Source organism: Schistocerca gregaria, chromosome 1 (genome assembly GCF_023897955.1).
Source record: "Schistocerca gregaria isolate iqSchGreg1 chromosome 1, iqSchGreg1.2, whole genome shotgun sequence".
NCBI lineage: Eukaryota > Metazoa > Arthropoda > Insecta > Orthoptera > Acrididae > Schistocerca > Schistocerca gregaria.
The window spans coordinates 382,065,556-382,087,619 of NC_064920.1; the positions used below are offsets into that span (position 1 = coordinate 382,065,556).

The 22,064-nt window shown below is 38.6% G+C and overlaps 1 protein-coding gene across 1 annotated transcript; it reads right to left on the minus strand.

Moving 5' to 3' along the window:
• Nucleotides 1-2,053: 2,053 nt before the first annotated feature.
• On the minus strand, nucleotides 2,054-8,685 carry LOC126348188 (RNA-binding protein lark-like). Its single transcript, XM_050002333.1, has 8 exons — nucleotides 8,396-8,685; nucleotides 7,312-7,337; nucleotides 7,021-7,224; nucleotides 6,684-6,940; nucleotides 6,391-6,603; nucleotides 3,179-3,223; nucleotides 2,615-2,659; nucleotides 2,054-2,528 (listed from the first exon to the last, which is right to left on the minus strand). Exons 1-8 carry the CDS (start codon nucleotides 8,400-8,402, stop codon nucleotides 2,477-2,479), a joined length of 849 nt encoding a protein of 282 aa, XP_049858290.1. The 5' UTR covers nucleotides 8,403-8,685; the 3' UTR covers nucleotides 2,054-2,476.
• Between the last annotated feature and the right edge of the window lie 13,379 nt (nucleotides 8,686-22,064).

Here is a 22,064-nt window from a genome sequence, read left to right on the forward strand (position 1 = left end):
TAAAATAGCTAACAATTTTTCTGGCCTTTTCCCACATAACGCATAGCTCACTGTTGCTGTTCAAAGAGCTTTTCACAACTAAATTGACAGTGTGTGCTAAACAAGGCACACGTTCCATATCGATGTTGCCACTGAATAAGTTGTACGGCTGCCATCATGTTACTGGCATTGTCAGTTGTGATGCTTACAACTTTGTTTTCAATGTTCCATTTTAAAATCACGTTATCTAACGCCTCACCAATATTTAGCGCTGTATGCTTTCTCCGGGAAACGGAATGTCTCGAGAGCTAAAGCTTTCAGGCACCAATTAGTGTTAATAAAATGACCAGTTACAGCAATATATGCCTCACTATTGAGTGAGGTCCAAATATCGGTCGTTAAAGAAGCACAAGTAGAGTCTTCTGCGGCCAAGTTTACAGCCTCTTTCTGTTTATGGTAATCGTCCTCAATGATGAGGCACAACTTTTTTCGATTTGGTATCGGGTATTATGGGTCCAACAGTGAAACAAAACGTCGAAAACCAGTGTCCTTGACGATTGAAAATCTTCAGTTATCATGGCCACTAGTGCTTCATCTAGCTGTTGTTGCCGTTTACTTCCCTCTATGAAGAGAAACTTAAGATTTAGATCAGTGCTCCTGCAAGAGGATAAGTTATGCTTGACAACTAGTCCAATGAAATTACATATCGTAGCGTGCAAAAGCTTATTATCGGAGTACGATAAAAAAATCAATTTATTTAAGCGTGGCGGACCGCTTCGGACACTATCCGAACTTTTGCACGGAATTCACCTTTTGTACCACAAATACCTGGATATTTTGTGTGCCTCGCACAATTGGAAGAATGAGCCTCTGTATCCACGGATGTCGCTGTTTTATTGCTCGATAAATTGTGCCGTTTAAGATGTCTAATCATGCATGTTGTATTTGTTGATACATTACGGAGATTTTTACGACAAATGTTGCAAGTAATTTTATCTCCGTCCTCAGTGAAGTATTGCCAGCACCATGACGTTCGTTTTCGGGTGTCCATATTGATTTGAATAACAACTTTTACTCGAATGAAACCTGAGACATACTAGTTACGAGCACAGCGAGCGTGCCTGTCTAGCAGCGGCATTCAGTTCACAAAACAACAGTGGCATGGCGTATGTTGTTGCCGCCGAGCCATTTCTTGTAAGCTTCTCAAAAATTGCTTGAGAACTAGAGGCTCGAGAAATTCTCAGTGCGCTCAAGTTGCCCCGCCTCGCCATCCCATCACTGCTTTGAACATCATATTGCACACTGATACAAAAAAACTGTAGTAGTAACAAGACCAATTATGATCATTACTATTACAATATGTAAACTTTGTATCGTGTGCAACAGGATACCTAATAAAAGCAATGTCCGAAACATGTAATACTGGAATAATAAAGTCAACTTGCTTTAAGTCAATGACTTTCCTCAGCATTTTGCAGACTGTATATGTTTTTCAATATGGTCGTATTACCTCCTTCATTAACTTGATCCCACAGCTTCAAGATAATTTTGAAGTCAGTTGCATGTATAGTAACAGTTATTGTGCCATTATGTTAATTAAGGGTGGCATAAAAGAAACACCCCCCCCCCCCACACACACACATATGAACAATACAGCATTATAAATTTGAGTGTAAATTTTACGGGCTGATTAAAAGCAATGACCATAATGAGTATGCTCTTTAATGCCATTTGTAGAGTGAGAGCAATTTGAGCATGTGGGGTGCATTTGGGTCAATTAGTTATGTAGCTACTATATTGCACTTCCAATGTTTTGTGCCCACGCACACACACATGCGACAAACATTTGTTTCGGTGCCAAAAGAAGTTTCAATATCTTCTGAAAAATGAACACTGAAAACTAGTTAACTACACTAACTCAACAAATAACCACAATACTCTTTAGGCGTACAGTATGACATTTCACTTTAAAACGATTCTATCAAATGCTATTACAGCCAATACCAGGTAATTCACGAACACTTAAAATGAATATGTACAGATGTTTAAAGCAAGATCAACGTAACAAGATGTGTGGAAGTTCAAAATAGGCATATTTATTTGTTTTCTGTTCTTGTGGTAAAGTCCTTGTACAAGCAACGGAAGACTACATGTCTACTTGTAATAAAACTAGAAAAAGTACAAAATCTGTTAACTTTTAAAAATTAGCCAAGACAAATTTTACACATTTGTATCACAGAATACTGTATAGTATTGTGTCACAATTGTATACCCAATGCATGCAGTTCAATTGTCATTTTTCATGTTATAAGTACAACTGTACCAGCCATATATGTAATCAATTACATAGTTGATTGTCAATTTCACAAACTGAAGCTGATGTGAGGTAAATTTCCATGTTAATCTCTGAACCACATCACATATTCATGATGATCATGAAATTTCATTACAAAAAATATTACAGTTCTCTCAAGTAGTTTCTTGGAGTAAGGAATGTTTAGTAATGGTGTGGCGGCAACTCGTGGTCAAGTGGAGCTGCAGATGGATAGCTGTAACAAAGTAATTTTTACTGGCTCGAAACAACAACAACAACAACAATAACCCATAAGAAAAAACAGATTGGACATTAACTTACCGTCTGGCTGGTGGCCCATAAGGATCCAAGCCCTCACGTTCATAACTAAAATTATAAAAGAGAGAGAACTGCATTACACGTATCTATTACATTTTAGAACAATCTTTTAAAGTGAAAGTAAACACGAAGTGCATGACTTGCAGGTGCAAAACAAACAGCACAAGTTACCATCATTATCATATCAACAAGCCAGAAATTAAAAATATCATCAGATTTAAATTGATACTGCATAAAACAAAGGTTCACAGTATTCCACATTTCCCAATCTCAGAAGTTTGTACATCACTTTAGGCAGTGAAAACTGGCAACCTCAGAGAGTACACAACCATCTATTGCATGACCAACAAAAAAGAGGATTAGTTTCTAATCTACAGCAACACAAACTACTCTGAAGTAATTTCTAGAGGTTCTGTCTTTTAAGCCTGGCAAATAAACGAAATGACCAGCCCACCAATTAATTTATACAAATTTTCAACAGGTTTCTGACAGGACATGAACCATTAACAGAAATACATATAAAATTTGAGTGCGTGAATAAAATGAATCTTAATTCCTCAAGCTTACCTTCGAGTGGGTGGACCATACATGTCCAGTGGCTCACGTTCATACCTGTGAAACAGAAATTAATCTGAAGTCTGAATAGAAAGCTGAGTTATCTATTACAATTTCAATTATTTTGCAGCAATTAACGCCCCCCCCCCCCCCAAAGCAATAAGCCAAGTGTATACACGGGTGCTCCTAGAGTCCGCAATATCCCAACAAAATACTTGATAGTCAGAGGAAAAACAACTGCTCTGCCATGTGTTGACAACAAATAGTACATCACGTAACTGTAGAAATATTTGTGCTGACATATGTTGATTTTTGTCAGGAAGGTCGCAAATATGATGAAACCACATGCTTTATCTTGCAGTCTGAGCAACACACTCAAATGTGCAGCAATCAATCTCACATGACTTTACAGCGGAGAAAATTACTGTGATTCTCAGTGAACTGATGAAAGGAGCAGTGTAAATGACAGTGGAATATATATTGATGAGAAGTTTCAACTGTGTAAAATAATGTAAAAATTCTGAAACTGATGTATAGCATTGCTCTCAGTAGTACGTCTAACCACATAAAAATATATTAAAAACAAAGATTTCAAGACTTACCAAGCGGGAAAGCGCCGGTAGACAGGCACAATAAAATAAAACACACACAAAATTACGAGCTTTCGCAACCGGCGGTTGCTTCGTCAGGAAAGAGGGAAGGAGAAGGAAAGATGAAAGGATGTGGGTTTTAAGGGAGAGGGTAAGGAGCCATTCCAATCCCGGGAGCGGAATGACTTACCTTAGGGGAAAAAGGGATACACACAACTTCTCCAAGTTACAAATTCAAATGCTATGTTAAGCACTGGAGTAACCTCTATTTAGTGAAAGATGCATGGCACATTTTTGAAATCAGTGAATTTCTAACTCAATTCATATGTTACCTTGACTGCTTCTAGAGGCAGTTACAATACAGGGCAATGTGTGTGCACTTTTCATAGAAGCTCCGGTCGTGGGAGGGCAATTAGTAGAACTCGTGCACACCAAGAAGACACTGTGCAGTGGCTACTAGGAGTCATAGTATCAAAAGAAACCAAATAGCATGGACTGATTAATTGCTTTCAGATTGTTGCCAACATCAACTTGCAAATCAAGCTGTGTTTTGGGGTCTACAACCATAAAAAGTCATAAAAGAGTTAATTGCTAAACACTTTAATCAATTCTGAAATCAATGACATGATAAACGCATGGAGCACTTGTTTGTTAGCTCAAGCTGACTGCTATCAAAAAGCACTCAAAACCATCCATCAAATTTTGGTGTGCTACTCCGATCAGCCACCTTGCCAAGAGACGTCATTGACAACAAGCATTGCATGTGTAGTAGCAGTACTGTAGAAGGCCTACAACTTCTTGCTTAGCACATCAACATATGTGCTTGGTGAAACATGCTTGATCTGTTCTATTACCATACCATGCTATGAGTGATGCACTCATATGAAGGGAATGTTGGGCAGTGCATAGTAACAAGGGATGGGTACCAAGTGACTAACAGGACAACAGCGTCGTCTGTTGCATCTGAGTGCAAATACAACTTAAGCATTGAGCATTACGTTAACTCAGGTATAATAATACAACCACTGTAGTGTTACAGGTGACTGGCATGAGTCAACACTTGAAATTTTATGATAAGAATACAATTTTTCTATAGAAAATCAGAAGAAAAAACAGTAGGCCATTGTGGCACGTTGCCCTAACTGCCAGTTACCAGGGTAGCAATGACAGGAGTGTGTGGGGTGGGTAAAATAGCACACTGCTGCAAAGTATTCTCCATCTCTTTGTGCAGAATGCATCAGGCACCTGCATTCTCACTAACCACCAAGGAAAGTTTGAAATGTACGACTGGTTATCAACCCATTGGCTACTTAATTACAATATACAAATTAAGTAATGTATAGGAAACAATCTCTGACAAAATTATTCTTCAAAAAAATTACTGCCACAATTCATAGAAAATTGCAACATAATTTATCTAGAGCAAAAAATCCTAGACAAAAAATTTTCTAGTCAGCAGTCAGGTCATTTAGAGTTGTATAATTGTTTCAGCCAACAACTGAAACTAAAAAAAGCCATTGCCAAATTCACCCAGAGCAATTTAGAGAAGTCCAAACAATGACAACCATGCTCAGTTAGTGAAATCCGAACATTGACAACCACTCAGAAGCCAAGGCATCAAAGACTCTTGTAATTAATCCTTAAAACATTATCACTGTACATTTATTATCTTCTTTAATGAAACAGCAAAATTATGGACTGAAACAGGACAGTAAGTATGAGAAGTAGGTACAAACATAACGAAGCATAGATTGAGAAAGTATTTCAGTGAAAAGTCAACATAAGGAGAGGTAGGAAGAGAGGAAAGAAACAGTTTTCTCTCTTGTGCAAGACGAACCACATATTTTACAGCAAAAAATGATTTAGGTTTAACAACATCAGAACCAAGTTCATCCCAACACAGTGAACAAATAAGAAACTGATGAAGTTATTTTCATTAAATTTGCTTGTTTTAAGAGAATGTCATCTCTAATGGCATTACTTGTTACATGGGGGGCAGGGGGGGGGGGAGATAACACTGGATAAAGTAAACAGGCTCTATGTATTTCCTTGTAAATACTGTCTGACATGTTTTAACACATTTTCACTATTCTGTGAAATATTACACTTCTAAGTAGTTTACCATAAAGAACTGGTAAACAACATCCATTCAGAAGTTTGCTCTGGCCTTTACAGTATCGAAGTTCCTTAATTATGATACATTTTTTTTTAAATATTGGGATTGGTATTTCATAAGCTCAGTTCCGCAATTCAGTATTGAGCTAAGCAAATTGACACAATGTTGATGTTCTGTCTCATGCGAAGAATCCACAATTTGACAGTGAGGAAAGTTAAATTATGTTTATGGGTATTATGAATTGGCTTTAAAGCGGTGCCCTTTTAAGACAGAAATAATGGTTCAAATGGCCCTGAGCACTATGGGACTCAACTGCTGTGGTCATCAGTCCCCTAGAACTTAGAACTACTTAAACCTAACTAACCTAAGGACATCACACACATCCATGCCCGAGGCAGGATTCGAACCTGTGACCATAGCAAAGACAGCAATATTGCATTAGCAAGTAATTACTATCTGGCTACAAATCCAGTTTTATATGAGTTGTAAAGAACAGTTCAATCAAAATCAACACTCACCCTGAGGTACCAAAACTTGAGGCTGGTGGTGGTGTTCTCCTCCGGTAAATATCAGAGCCAAGTCTAGCTGCACCATACTCAGTGCGACGCTCAAAAGAAGCAACAGGGGGCAAAGTTGGTCGTTCATACGGGCTACGGCCAACATCTGAGAAAGACCGACGTTCATATGGTGACCTGCCAGGTTCTGGGTAGGCAGGACGCCTTTCCACCTCCCTATAAATTATTAGTAGTATTCAAAAACTTATACATACAGCTACTTGTGCTTACTAAAGCTAAAAGTAACATACTATTACCTATCTCTCGATGCCATCATTGGATGTGGAGGCCCTCTTGATGGATAATATGAATCATAGCCACGGTCAATTCCATCATAAAATCCATTTCTTATGCCAGGTGGTGGTGGCAGCCCTGGACGTCTTTCAAAATCAGGTCTGCTGTCCCTCATATATGGGCTAGCTCTTCCAACTCCCCTGAACCCTCCTCTCCCACGGACAGGACCAAATCCACCTCTGAAGGAACTGCCTCTGCCACTCTTCTTTCCTGTCGATTGCTGGAAACATTTTCTTAAGTCAGTTCAATAGAGAGAGAGAGAGAGAGAGAGAGAGAGAGAGAGAGAGGTGAGATACATACCTCAACACTTATCTGTACACCCATAAATTCTGCATTATTTAGAGCTTTTATAGCTTCTGCTGCCATCTCTTCCGTCTTCATGTGCACAAAACCATAACGATTAAGAATATCACACTCAGTGACAACGCCATATTGCTCAAATAACTTCCTCAAGTCTTGTGGGTTGGCATTTTCTGGGAGCCGGCCAACAAATATTTTTGTTTTCTAATAAATAAAGAACCATTCAAATTAAAACATAGTGGATACTTTCACAGATGTAATAGCTGATATGGGGGAAATGGTTATACTTACTGGTGGAGTGCTTGAAGTCCTGATATCTGAAACACAAAAGAAAATTAATTTGGAGTGAAAGTAAATGGAGTTCAAAGCAATGATTAATATATTTACAAATTCATAAGATGGGCAGCACCCAACATAAAGACATGAATTTTTTCCTGTTCACTATTCAGCTGTAACTTACGAGAAAAATCTGTCCTGCCAATCATGAAATTAGAGTGGCCTCAACAATATCAAGTTCTACAAGACTTTTCATCACACGACCAAAACAAAATGTACACTAGCAACAAAGCTATATGCTTAGTTAGTCTATATGGATGTACTGTTCTGTAACACTACTTCAATCAAAAAGAGAAGTGGTAACACAGCAAAAACTGTCTCAAAATAAGTCATAAAATATTTTTCTCTGCAATGTGTGTGTGTGTGTGTGTGTGTGTGTGTGTGTGTGTGTGTGTGTGTGTGTGTGGGGGGGGGGATATACGCTAGAGGTCAAGGCACGAATATAACTAAATAATATCTACTAGTTTCACTTGCTAGTGTTAATTAGTGTTGGTTGTAGGGGGACATTTTTAGCATACAAAATACACTTTTATTTATAGTTTCATTTAACAAAGTTTTTTTTTTTTATCTATCAATCCTAGAGGTCCACGGAACTAAATCTAAGATGCAACAGCTACCTGCTAACTTTTATTAGAAAACATTTACACATTCGTAGCAGTGCAATTATCACAAGCAAATATAGTTACTGTCTCTTAGTTTTGCTGTATAATAATTAGCTTGACAATTTCAAATCCTTGTACTATCGTGACATTTTTTTCCCCTACAATGACAAAGTTCATATTGTAAAACATCACCTAACGTGTAAGAAAGATGTTTAACAGGCTATTAGCTGAACGTACCGTACACATAGCGTGGGATCTACATCGTATACAATAACACGGATACTTCAACTTATCCATTGCAAATCGATAAGTGAAACACGACGCCTATCACGCCGGTAACATAAATTTGATTAAGCCTTAAGAAAATCTCAGGCACGCTGAGGGATACATGCAATACATTTATGTGTTATATAAAACTGTTATTTACTGGAACTCACCAGTCATTTTGCTCAGATACCACTAAAATCCTGGCATAAACTAAGAGTAGCTACAGCAAAAACCACAATGGCGTTAGCGTCCCTCGAAAAGGCGCGAAAGCTGCCCTCTATGTCGGATATCGGAAACATGCTACTTCCTGTTTCACCACCACAATATTTTAAAATTTGAGAACCCATCGCCAATGGACTGAAGTATCCAATTAAATACCATCGTGAATGCTTCACTCCAAACACTTAATTTTTTTTAGCTTTTAAATTGTTACATGTGCGTGTTTACAAACACACAATTGTTCCGCGTAGTACAATCTGTTGTAACGGAAGGTGTGCAAAACACCTTTCAGCTTTCTTTCGTATATATTTTTTTTTTTTTAAACGATGGATTTACTCGGTGTACTAATTACAGTACTTTTGAAAGTATTTTTTTTCGGCGTATAGATTCTATAAGTCTGATTCTCTATGTATATAACTATATCCTTACGTTTACAGCTAAGCATTTAAGGAACTACGTCAACGGAATTTATTAACACCGTACTGCAATTTGCGGGAGAATGCCAACTACATTTAAAAAAGTCTTAATGTTCCTCATCTATAAATCTGCAACAGGACCCAAATAAAAGTAAAATAAAATAAGATAAATAATCTGCCTACAAATGTCGAATAGACCTGAACCCAAAGGAAATAATAACCAGTAGTAAATATGTATTCTTTATTTCTTTAACTACGAGCCCATACCTGGGAGCCGGTACTGGCAATAAAAGCTGACTTAAGGCTGCCTTAAAGTTGTCCTTAACTTTTATTTTTCTAGCTCCAGGTAATCCTTTACGGCTGACAAATTAAAAAGGGAATACAACAGGAAGCATGATAAAGTTGGAATGATATGTTTCAGTCGCTATTTTATAAGTTATGAGAGAGAGAGAGAGAGAGAGAGAGAGAGAGAGAGAGAGAGAGAGAGATCATGTGCACCTGAATATTGCCTAAATCTCTAATATAAAAACTGACTGACTTTAATGTATTTTTCTGAAATCTTACGTATACATTGGGTGTGTTGGGAAGATATAAGACAGTAAGCTCTGCCTACTGGTGTACAGTGTTGACAACCAATAAATGCGGAAATGGAAATATATTTGAAAGCAGTAAGAGTGTATTGGAATGAATTAACATAACTTTGCCTTTCTCATAACACTATTTGCTTGATGCTTATATTCACACACTTAAGCCTTTTGCCCTGTAACACTACAAATAAATGACCAATAAAATAGCAATGATTGCATCCTTTTGACTCCTGATGTTCCTTGTTTCATTTTAAAACTCCATGACCTGTTAACTTAACACCTATTCATGTAAGCTTCTTCGGGCATCATCACATATGAGCCACTGACAACATGCTTGGAATTTATTTATAAACTTTATGGGGGTCATTACTGTAAAAAATAAAACTGACAATATGCTTGATGCTATTCGTAAACCTTCCCTCCATCCCAGCTGTAATTTCTAGCTTGATATTCACTACTGTCATTTACTTTAACAGCAAAAAATATTTATATTATGCCCTGGTACCAAATCTACTCCACCTAAGATACTATACTCCAGAACTGACCCAATACATAACTACTTCATTGGGAACGCTGCATCTTGCTTTCTTCTCTCAGTCTCTATCAAAACACGGATCAATATTTCACATTAGCGTAACTACAGAGATATGAGTAGTTACAATGACTGGGGTGTGTATACTGATTTAACAACAATATTACACCTAAGAAGCCCAAACTAGCCTAACAGTAAAAATTCAAGAACTTGTTTAATCACACATGTCTGCAGTCAGTCTTAATATTTTTGTCCATCACTTATTTCTTTTTTTATATCTGGCAATGATTTATGTAAATGGTAAATGCCAATTGTTTAACAATTTATAAAGACGAGAGTGGACATACCACAGGGCCATATTACCATGTTATATACCTGCAGGCCAAACACACTTCTTCTGTGCAGTGTGTGTTGGTCTATCCTCATGCTGGCATCACTTGCTCACGCAGTATTTCGCTGTTCTCATCCAGATGTTATTTCAATACTCAGTCACATCATCTTTATTTCTCTCTGCATTGGTAGCTGGTTAACAGTGAAGTCCATGCCATCGTCTCACATTCTGGTGTTTTCGGAGAGTAAAGGTTCAGAGTCACTCCTCGTTGCAACCTTCTCAGACTGTCATCTGCAGCATCACTTCTCTTATATCTCCTCCTTTGTGTCTGATAATAATGGCGTCAATTCAGGGAGAAAGAGAGCCTGCAAGTTTCTGCTTGTGTGCTATATCGAGTTCATGCCACTCGTTGACTATTAAATCCAGCAGAGCAAGCAAACTGGAAGAATGTTAATTACTGTTCCACCAGCTGTCCCAAATAGTCCCAGACGTTTTCTATGGAATTAAAATTGGGTGATATAGCAAGCCAGTCGAACTGGGAGTGTGTGGGTGCAGCTCTGTAAACATAGATGTGTCCACAACATAATAATTATGAAGACATACAAAAATAAAGGGCAACACTTGATCACTGAAAACTTTGAAATAAACATTCTGGTTCAAGTTCATGGTAGCCTAACTGAGTGGGCCGAAGTCATGGTACGAATATCACAATCTCTGTCCTGATCTACACCCTCGAACTATTGCACATTATCACCTTATTGGATTGTCAGTGCACTTAATGCCTTGCATCATTTGAAAAGAAGAAAAATCACGACTCGTCAAATGAGACCGTGTGTCTCCAGTGAACTAATGTATAATGTACACCTTATTTGATTGACTAAATACATGCAGCTTTATGTGCTGCAAAACAATGGCCTTTTGTAAGGTACCTGATTCGAAATGTTCAGTGCAAGCCATTCCCTTTGCAAAGTATGCTCATAAACTGTTTGAGAAGGACTTGCATTTAGTGGCAGCAGCAATTCTTGTTGGGTTTGAAACAGAGTGTCATTTGACAGAAGATATGACACTTGTCTCTGCTCCCTGATGAGTAGGATCTTTCTGCGACAACTGTTCTAATATTGTGATACTTGGTTGTGAGCCATGCAGGATTCCTTGTAGAAATGACCGAAACACCAATTAATTGAGCAATTGCTGCACATCCAACATAGTAGTTAGTTTGTGGCATTCTATCATGTCGCGATGTTGATTGATTTTACTGCCATTAATTCCATACAACAACTGGCATACTACACCGCCCTGACTTCTGTCGGTGGCAAAGGGCCAAATGACTTCCTGGTTATCAGATCTACACCATTTCCAGAATCCCAAAGTGACCAGTGTGCCCTTTTGGAAGGGGAATAAAAAGCCAACATTTCGATTTGTAATCTGAAATAAATCAACTGATACATCAGCCCCACACAGGTATCCTGAAGATCGAAATCCTGATTTGATAACAGTATACAAGGCAGGAAAATCACGACATGTGAAAAAGTGTAGCTCTGAGGAACAACATTGTCTGAAAGCATAGCAATGATTTTAATGTTTGTTTACATAATGGTGAACTTCATAACACTTCTTCAAATAAGTGACAAATTTCCATTTATTTTAAATAAGATGATTTGTAGGTATGTTAAAAACGTTTGTTGTTAATTTGTAGAGATTATCAATTTGTTGTCTTATGTCTGTTGGCAACTTAACAAAGACCTATGCACCAAAATAAAGGACTTCAGTCTGAATCTAAGACAAGAAACATGCCTATAAGGAAATTATTTACGATTTTTTACAAAGTTCAGTAAATTACAGTTTATTTTAAATTTTTTTTGCATGCCACAAATTCTAAGAATGAGTTTTGTGAAATCAGTATAAAATAAAAAGGGAAATAAGGAAGATGATTCCTATTACAGACCCATATAATTAATTCCCACTTTTAGATATTTGAGAGTATAGCCCTGTTGCAGCTTACCACATTTTTTACAAAACACACCACCTTTAGATATTTGAAAGTATAGCCCTGTTTCGGCTTAGTGCCTTTCTCACAAGACACAAACTGCTAGTAGATTCTCATCAAGGCTTTAGATGACAGCTAAGCATGACCACAGCAGTTTATTTTTATTAATTAATTTATTTATCACACAATTCTTCCACAATGTGGCCAGATAAGGTCGACCAAGACTTTGACGATGAATATGCATGCCCTCACATTCCAAAGCCACATTGTGCCACTGTCCCATCTGAAAACCTCACAAATGTGGATATCATGTGATTCAACCAACCAGCCAAATGGAGATACACAATGAGGCACTTTTCCAAAGCCTGGAAAAGGCTGATAATACTGCCTCACTATGAGAATGCACCATTTCCAGGTCCTTCACAATGATCACTCAACATCTGACATTGTACACGGCCTTTATCTACCCTAACAGGCCTGGAAACAACACTAACAATTACATTAACATCTGACCATGTCTTCTGGTTGCTACACTTCTTTTGCCAAGCAGCGTATTTGTGATATCTTTGACGTTCACATGTTACAAACTAATGTCTGCTGTTGAGATATATACTATCGGCCATAGTAAACCTAATGTTAACATAATATGATAAGTAGGGCTTCCCTTGCCGCTTGATAGAATAACATCATAATTAAACATGAAACGCCAAAAATTATGGATTTTCTACAATAAAGTGTAGAAAATCCATAATTCTGTGCTTTTAATTTATAACTAGTTAGCTGTACCCGCAGCTGTGGTTGCATATGATGAGAGATGGTAAGTAAGCAAGCTATTGGACAGCAACATCAGCTACCCTCATGTTTCTGCATGTTCAGGTAAGTACAGCTGGCCCCTCCTACAACTACCCCAATGCACACTGCTTCTACACGCAGTGTTGCAGCGAAGATTTGCACGCTGAGGACACACGCAGCAACATGCATCTATAAGTTGTGCTATTGAAGTAGGTGTCTCTCTCCCCCCTTCACCTTCCACCCTTTAGTAGCCTATGTTCTTCCTTTGGGTTCAAGCTCTTTCCATGCCACATTTCACCAGAATCAGTTCAGTAGTTTAGTTGCGAAAATGTAAACAACAGGAGTTACTTTTGCATTTAATAATATTAGTATGGGAGTATGGATTAAACATGTTGAAAATTGCATAAGTATTATATTCATTATGTTGAATCATGTTACAACCAATAAATGCATTTTCACAAATATGATAAAAGTTAAAAAATCAAAGTGCGAATAGCTTTTTCATGGAGTAATTATTTTTTCCTAATTTACACAATATTCTTGAAATAATTAAATACCTTGTACTACAGACTTTCTATAGTAACCTATTTCACCGAAATCGGTTCAGTGGTTTAATTGTGAGAAGGTAGGAGACAGAAATTCTTTCACATTTATAAAATCACTATGGATGTATCACAGTACTCTGTGTGTGTTGCTGCTTCTGGGGGGAAAGTCATTGAATATAGTGGCCAATAATTTCAAAATATTATGATTTCCGTCTCAAGTATTGGTACGAACGGGATCTTGTGCATATGATTATTCCTGTTACTTCAGCTTTTAATATTTTAGACTGATCTTGTTTCAATCTAGAAGTGTTTTACTATTTACTTTGCTGATGACAGGCTCAATTCTACATTGTAGCATCCCTCTGGAAAAAAAAATGTGATTAAAATATGTAGCATACTTGCAATTAGATTATCTACATCTCATTGTCCATTGATAAATTTTCTGTTTCTCACACTTAAACAACACAGAACGTTAAAACTATCAGTTGGAAAAAAAAGAAAAACTGAGACAACTGACAGTTTTAACATTTTGAGACTGCCATTTAAGTGTGAGAAACTGAAAATTTATCAGGTTACGAGCGCATGTTTGTTTCAATTTGTGTTAAAATACCTGGCCACGAGGGACGCTCACCTGAATTTTTTGCGATGTCAACTGAAGTGGAAAAATATTGCATTCCTTTACTCGATGGAACAAATTTCAGCAACTGGATATTCAGGATGGTAACTGTTATCGAGGAACTGGATCTTTCACCATTGGCACAAGTGAATTATCTCACAAAGGTGTAATTTGTGGACAGAGAGAACCAGCAACTGAGTGACCATGGCTAACGTTAAAGAGGAAGATGATTTTTGTTTTGAAACATCAAGTGAAGTTCAATCAGTGACCAAAATAAATTGGTTCTTAGACTCTGGAGTGACAAACAGTTGATCAACAGTAAAATACCTCTCACTAATTTAAAGAAACTGGAACAATAAATCAAAGTAGCTAAGTCATGCATTTTTCTTGAGGCTAAAGTAACAGGAGAAATTAAAAGTCACTAATGCTGTAAAAGGAAAAGAAAGTCAGATAACAATTAAAGATGTTTTTACTGTGCCTGATCTTAATTACAAGGGTTGGAACTTAAATAGTGGCAACTATTTATTTACAGCTCGTACAAAATAGATACGTGTTTCAAAGTTTTACTGACCTTGATAGTAGTCACCTGCATTGTGTATAACCAGTTGCCAGTGATGTGAAAGTCGTAGGATAGTCTTAGCAGTGCCAGATATGTTGACAGTTTGAGCAGCGAGGTCTATTGCTCAACGAATTTGTAGCAGTTCCGAAACGAATGCTGTGAGGTGTTTCCTTCAGTTTACAAATCAAGTTTAACTCACGAGAGCTTAAGTCAGGGGAGTGCAGTAGGTGGTTTAGCACTTGGTAGCTCCATCAGTCAAACAAATCAGTAACAGCGTGCACTGTACAAGCTTGAGCATTATCCTGCAAAATGATGGTCGGGTCCTGCAGAAAGTGTTATCACTTCTGTCTCTATGCTGTTCATTTTTGGAACACAACCTACAACCAGCTTAGATACAAAAGTGATGACACTTTCTGCAGGATCTGACCATCATTTTGCAGGATAATGCTGAAGCACATACAGTGCACGTTGTTACTGGTTTGTTTGACTGATGGAGCTACCAAGTGCTACACCACCTACTGCACTCCCGACTTAAGCCCTTGTGAGTTCAACTCGATTTATAAACTGCAGGAAACACTTCACGACATTCGCTTCAGAATTGCTACAAATTTGTCACGCAATAGACCATGCCGCTCGAACTGTCAATGCAATTGGCACTGCAAGAATATCCTGCGACTTACACATCACTAGCAACGAGTTATACATATGCAGTTGATTACTTTTAAGGTCAGTAAAACTTTGAAACACGTATGAGCTGTAAATGAATAGCTGCCACTATTAAAGTTCCAACCCTTGTGTAATCTGCTGTCAGAAAGCTGGAAATGAATGGTTTTGGAAATTAATTTGAAAAAGCTCAACATATTTCATTAAAAAAGGGAAAGAAATGTCTGTGATTGCAAATAGGAATGAATCTCAGCTATAAGTTTCAATGTTTTTGCAGCATAAAGCCTTATCAGCTGCTTCAACTGAAACCAGTGTGAACCAACGTCAAAGCAGATTACGCCTTTTGCGTTATGATATCATTCAACGTCTCTAGTCACAAGTTGACGGTATGGAGCTGAAAACTTCAAGAATGCCCACAGAATTATGCTCAGATTGCCTCAAAGGAAAACAAACACAGTCACCATATAATCACACTAGGAAACAAGCCACTAGATCTGTGTGGCCCAATCTCACTGGCATCATTTGGCAGAAAGAAGTATGTTCTCATGTTCGTTGATGACTTTACACATTTCAAAGTGGCCTATACACTGAAACTGAAGGCAGAGGTAATGCGCTACATTGCTTAGTCGTTTCAGTTTTAAAATAAAATAAGGGTTTTAACATTTTGTGAGAGACTGAAAATTTATCATCCATGTATAAGTACAACGATAGAACAAAAGTCGTATGATAGATACCCAATATAATGTAGCAAGATGCAATACACCAAGATAATATAACACAGTTTGCCATGTGGAAACAAAGCCTTTGGATAAATACTGTGGTCATTCCACTTTAACAGGTGACCTCTGCTCAATGGTATTTGTTGCCAGATATTCTGAATATGAACAGATTTCCCTTCCTATCTCATAAGGGCTCCACTGGTTTGCTTAAGTGCTCTACAATGTTCATCAAATCAGGTACAGTTATTCACTGTCATACAATTGAGAACAATGTAACTGAAATACCCAATTGTTAGGAGAGTGCATATCATACATGAAGACCGGTAGGATCTTCTGAAGTGACATCAAAAATTCTCCCTAGATGAACTGAACCAACAAGTGACATCAAAAATTCTCCCTAGATGTACTAAACCAACATTTCAATGCTTCACAGATAGAAAGGATTCATGGCTACATTATCTTTTGTGGACACATGCAGGTCTTTTTACGGGGAATTATTGCTTTGGCCATTGTCGAACAAACATATTTCAATTGAATTTTAAATTCATTGAAATGAAGTGAATAGAGTTTCAAATGATTACAATGAAAACACAATGACATCAAATGATATCAGTGAAAACTGTTCCAAAATGTTACACCTGCTCTTGTATCCTTATTGGACAATAATGAGGAGATGGCACAAATTGATTTAACACTCGGAATCTCAACATTAAGTGTGCATTAACTGCAGTAGTTGATACAGGCACCACCCGCGACAGATATGCTGGGCAACTCCTCTGAGATCTACATCTACATTCATACTCCGCAAGCCACCCAGCGGTGTGTGGTGGAGGGCACTTTACGTGCCACTGTCATTACCTCCCTTATCTGTTCCAGTCGCGTATGGTTCGCAGGAAGAACGACTGTCTGAAAGCCTCCGTGCCCGCTCGAATCTCTCTAATTTTACATTCGTGATCTCCACGGGAGGTATAAGTAGGGGGAAGCAGTATATTCGATACCTCATCCAGAAATGCACCCTCTCGAAACCTGGCGAGCAAGCTACACCGCGATGCAGAGCGCCTCTCTTGCAGAATCTGCCACTTGAGTTTGCTAAACATCTCCGTAATGCTATCATGGTTACCAAATAACCCTGTGACGAAATGTGCCACTCTTCTTTGGATCTTCTCTATCTCCTCCGTCAACCCGATCTGGTACGGATCCCACACTGATGAGCAATACTCAAGTATAGGTCCAACGAGTGCTTTGGAAGCCACCTCCTTTGTTGATGGACTACATTTTCTAAGGACTCTCCCAATGAATCTCAACCTGGTACCCACCTTACCAACAATTAATTTTATATGATCATTCCATTTAAAATCGTTCTGCACGCATACTCCCAGATATTTAACAGAAGTAACTGCTACCAGTGTTTGTTCCGCTATCATATAATCATACAATAAAGGATCCTTCTTTCTATGTATTCGCAACACATACATTTGTCTATGTTAAGGGTCAGTTGCCACTCCCTACACCAAGTGCCTATCCGCTGCAGATCTTCCTGCATTTCGCTACAATTTTCTAATGCTGCAACTTCTCTGTATACTACAGCATCATCCACGAAAAGCCGCATGGAACTTCCGACACTATCTACTAGGTCATTTATATATATTGTGAAAAGCATGGTCCCATAACACGCCCCTGTGGCATGCCAGAGGTTACTTTAACGGCTGTAGACGTCTCTCCATTGATAACAACATGCTGTGTTCTGTTTGCTAAAAACTCTTCAATCCAGCCACACAGCTGGTCTGATATTCCGTAGGCTCTTACTTTGATTATCAGGCAACAGTGCGGAGCTGTATCGAACGCCTTCCGGAAGTCTAGGAAAATAGCATCTACCTGGGAGCCTGTATCTAATAATTTCTGGGTCTCATGAACAAATAAAGCGAGTTGGGTCTCACACGATCGCTGTTTCCGGAATCCATGTTGATTCCTGAAGAGTAGATTCTGGGTTTCCAAAAACGACATGATACTTGAGCAAAAAACATGTTCTAAAATTCTACAACAGATCAACGTCAGAGATATAGGTCTATAGTTTTGCGCATCTGCTCAACGACCCTTTTTGAAGACTGGGACTACCTGTGCTCTTTTCCAATCATTTGGAACCTTCCGTTCCTCTAGAGACTTGCGGTACACGGCTGTTAGAGGGGGGGGGGGGGCAACTTCTTTCGTGTACTCTGTGTAGAATCGAATTGGTATTCCGTCAGGTCCAGTGGACTTTCCTCTGTTGAGTGATTTCAGTTAGAGAGCTAGCACCATATAACCTTGGTCAATGGCGTTTTTACTTTAACTACTTCTCACATTAGGTTTACCTTGTACATCAGCCTCTGCTTATCGGGACTATTTCGTGTTGGACTGCTCTACGGACTGGTTGTGATACTCTCACTTTGATCTTCGGCTATGTACACAGATTTTTGAGGTGGTTTTGGTGTATATGTATTCACTGCCCTGGAGCCAGTGCCTAGTCACTGTAAAAAATTAGAACTTGAGCAAACTCTAAGTATGAACTGTAACAAATATGTAATGACAAATGAAAATTTTTCCTAGACTGAACTTGAATGTGGATTTCCTGTGACACACTGACATATCCTGCATCACATCATTCAGGGAACCTGATGAACATACAACGGTCACACAGAATACTAAATTCACACTTCATGCTAGGCAGGTGATTCCTGTGTACAGATTCTATTCCAAAAAGTAGTTATGCTCAACTCTAGTCCTATCAATAGGGATACTATTTCTATAACCATGCCTCCATCCTTGCTACCTTCCCTGTTTTCCTTTCCCTGTTGCTTCATAACCTGGGTTGTGAGTAACTAAATCCACTTTCCCTTCTTGCCTTTCTTTCCCCTCTCTCCTCCCTGATGAAGGAACATTTATTCCGAAAGCTAGGAACTTAAATTTTCGGTTGTTTTTTGTGTTTCTATCGGCTGTACTGAGCTGAGGAATGTACAGGCTTAAATCAGTACGTATATATGACAGTCTGTAGGCTACCATGGGCTCAAAATCACCATATTAAATACATGTATTATGATCATATATTTAGCCCTGCTACAAAAATAAATGTTATAATAGTGTAAGGTTACAAATAACTCCAGAAACTCGTATATTCAAGAAAGGTGATATATTTACAAAGAAGAGTTGGACTTTATCAATTAACTACAGATCTTATCTATGATCATTTGGAAAATTATCTAAAGCAGATTAATAACACTTCAGAGAAACAACACTTTCATAGTGGCTTCTGCAGTTCAGTTGATCTCACAGATAATAACTGCTGTTGAAAACAGGGAAAAGGCGACAGCACTCGTGTGTGTGAGATGCACCTAATTGTCTGAATTTGTGTGTGTTTTCCATTCTTTGCTGAAAAAGGTTTTCACCCAAAGCTCATTGTGTAACAGTCTTCTCATTGCACCCATCTGCAAGTCAAATGTATCGTCTTTACAGTGAGTAGCACTCTTCCCTTTACTTAACTGTTGAAAATGTTACATGTGATCACTAACTTTTCAAAAGTCTCTGGCTGTCACAAAATCAAGAAATCTGAAATTATTGCAAATGGATGTTAGCAATACCTCTTGCTGCCTGCACAGGCTACTCTTGCAAACACACTGCATATACACTGAAGCACCAAACAAACTGGTATAGGCATGCTCATTTAAATACAGGAATATGTAAACAAGCAGAATATGGCATTGCAGTCGGCAAAGCCATTGGAAGACAACAAGTGTCTGTTGGAGTTGTTAGATCAGTTACTGCTGCTACAATGACAAGTTATCAAGACTTAAGTGAGTTTGAAAATGGTTCAAATGGCTCTGAGCACTATGGGACTCAACTTCTGAGGTCATTAGTCCCTTAGAACTTAGAACTAGTTAAACCTAACTAACCTACGGACATCACACACATCCATGCCCGAGGCAGGATTCGAACCTGCGAGTGTAGCGGTCTTGCAGTTCCAGACTGCACTGCCTAGAACCGCACGGCCACTTCGCCCGTCATTAAGTGAGTTTAAACGTGGTGTTACAGTCGGTGCACAAATGATGGGACACAGCATCTCTGAGGTAGCGATGAAGTGGAGATTTTCCTATATGACCATTTCACTAGTGTACTGTGAATATCAGGAATCCAATAAAACATCAAATCTCTGGCATCGTTGCGGCCAAAAAAAAGATACTGCAAGAAAGGGACGACGATGACGACTGAAGTGAATTGTTCAACGTGACAGAAGTGCAACCCTCCCACAAACTGCTGCAGGTTTCAGTGCTGGACCATCAACAAGTGTCAGCGTGCAAACCATTCAACGAAATATCATTCATATGGGCTTTCGGAGCAGAAGGCCAACTTGTGTACCCTTGGTGACTGCGTGACACAAAGCTTTACACCTCACCTGGGCCCGTCAGCAGCAACATTGGACTGTTGATGACTGGAAACATGTTGCCTGGTCAGATTAGTCTCATTTCAAATTGTATCAAGTGGATGGACTTGTATGGGTATGGAGACAGCCCATGAATTTATGGACCATGCATGTCAGCAGGGGATTGTTCAAGCTGGTGGAGGCTCTTTAATGGTGTGGGGCATGTGCGGTTGGGAATGATATGGGACCCCTGATATGTTTAGATACCACTCTGACACATGATAAGTATGTAATCATCCTGTCTGATCATCTGCATCCATTCATATCCATTGTGCATTCTGATGGACTTGGGGAATTCCAGCAGGACAATGTGATACCCCACACATCCAGAATTGCAATAGAGTGTCTCCTGGAACACTCTTCTGAGTTTAAATACTTCCACTGGCCACCAAACTCCATTATTGAGTACATATGGGATGCCCAGTAGAGATTTCCACCCGCTTGTACTCTTATAGATTTACGGACAGCTCTGCAAGATCCACGGTGTCAATTCCCTCCAGCAGTACTTTGTACATTAGTCAAGTCTACGCCAAATAGTGTTGTGGCACTTCAGAGTGCTTGCGAGGGCCCTACACGATATCAGGCTCTTCAGTGTACACACACACACACACACACACACACACACACACACACACACACACACACACACACACGTGTTTAAATGAAAGCCAAGGTGACTTATGAGTAACAATTGGTTAAATGCTTTGTTAGTCAAAATGGAGATCATCTTGCTACAAATTACCAACTAGTTCCTTACAACAAATCACATATAGTACTGTCTATTAATTAAGGCGTGCAGTGACTGATAGGCATCTTCTAATGATTTTTCCACTCTCATCATCACCCTCGTGCGGAATGCCAGGTTATGGCGAGTGTACAATACTAGTTCATTTGATGCTGAATACTTTATTACTATTACGAAACACAGTAAGCTCACATCACATTTCTATTGGTAATCTGATCTTTATCAGCTACATGTGAAATAACTCACAGGCACAGGCCTCAGTGTTCCACAGTTTTTTAAAGCAAATTTGGTGGTACCATTCACTTCAGCTACCTAATAACATTTCCTCTGCGTACATTTAGAGTTCTGTGGAGTTATCCTGCTGAGTTGATTTTGAGCCTTACAACTGGTTTCAGCTGGGTACAAGTATTAATGTGCTCAAGAATGCACTACAACTATTCTCTATCAGCTTTTTTCACTGTAAACATCAAACAAGTGCATTATTGCCCATCACCTCATCTGAGTTTGGTTTTTCTTTTTTTTCTGAGGTATGTCGTATCTTTTATTTGGACTTCTTAATCTGTTTCTTCAAGCAGCTGTTTCACATATTTACATATTTGCCATCTTTACTCCTAAGACAAGATGGATCCTGTTGTTACTTATTTTACATGTGTCTCTTGGCTTTTGGGAACTGCATCT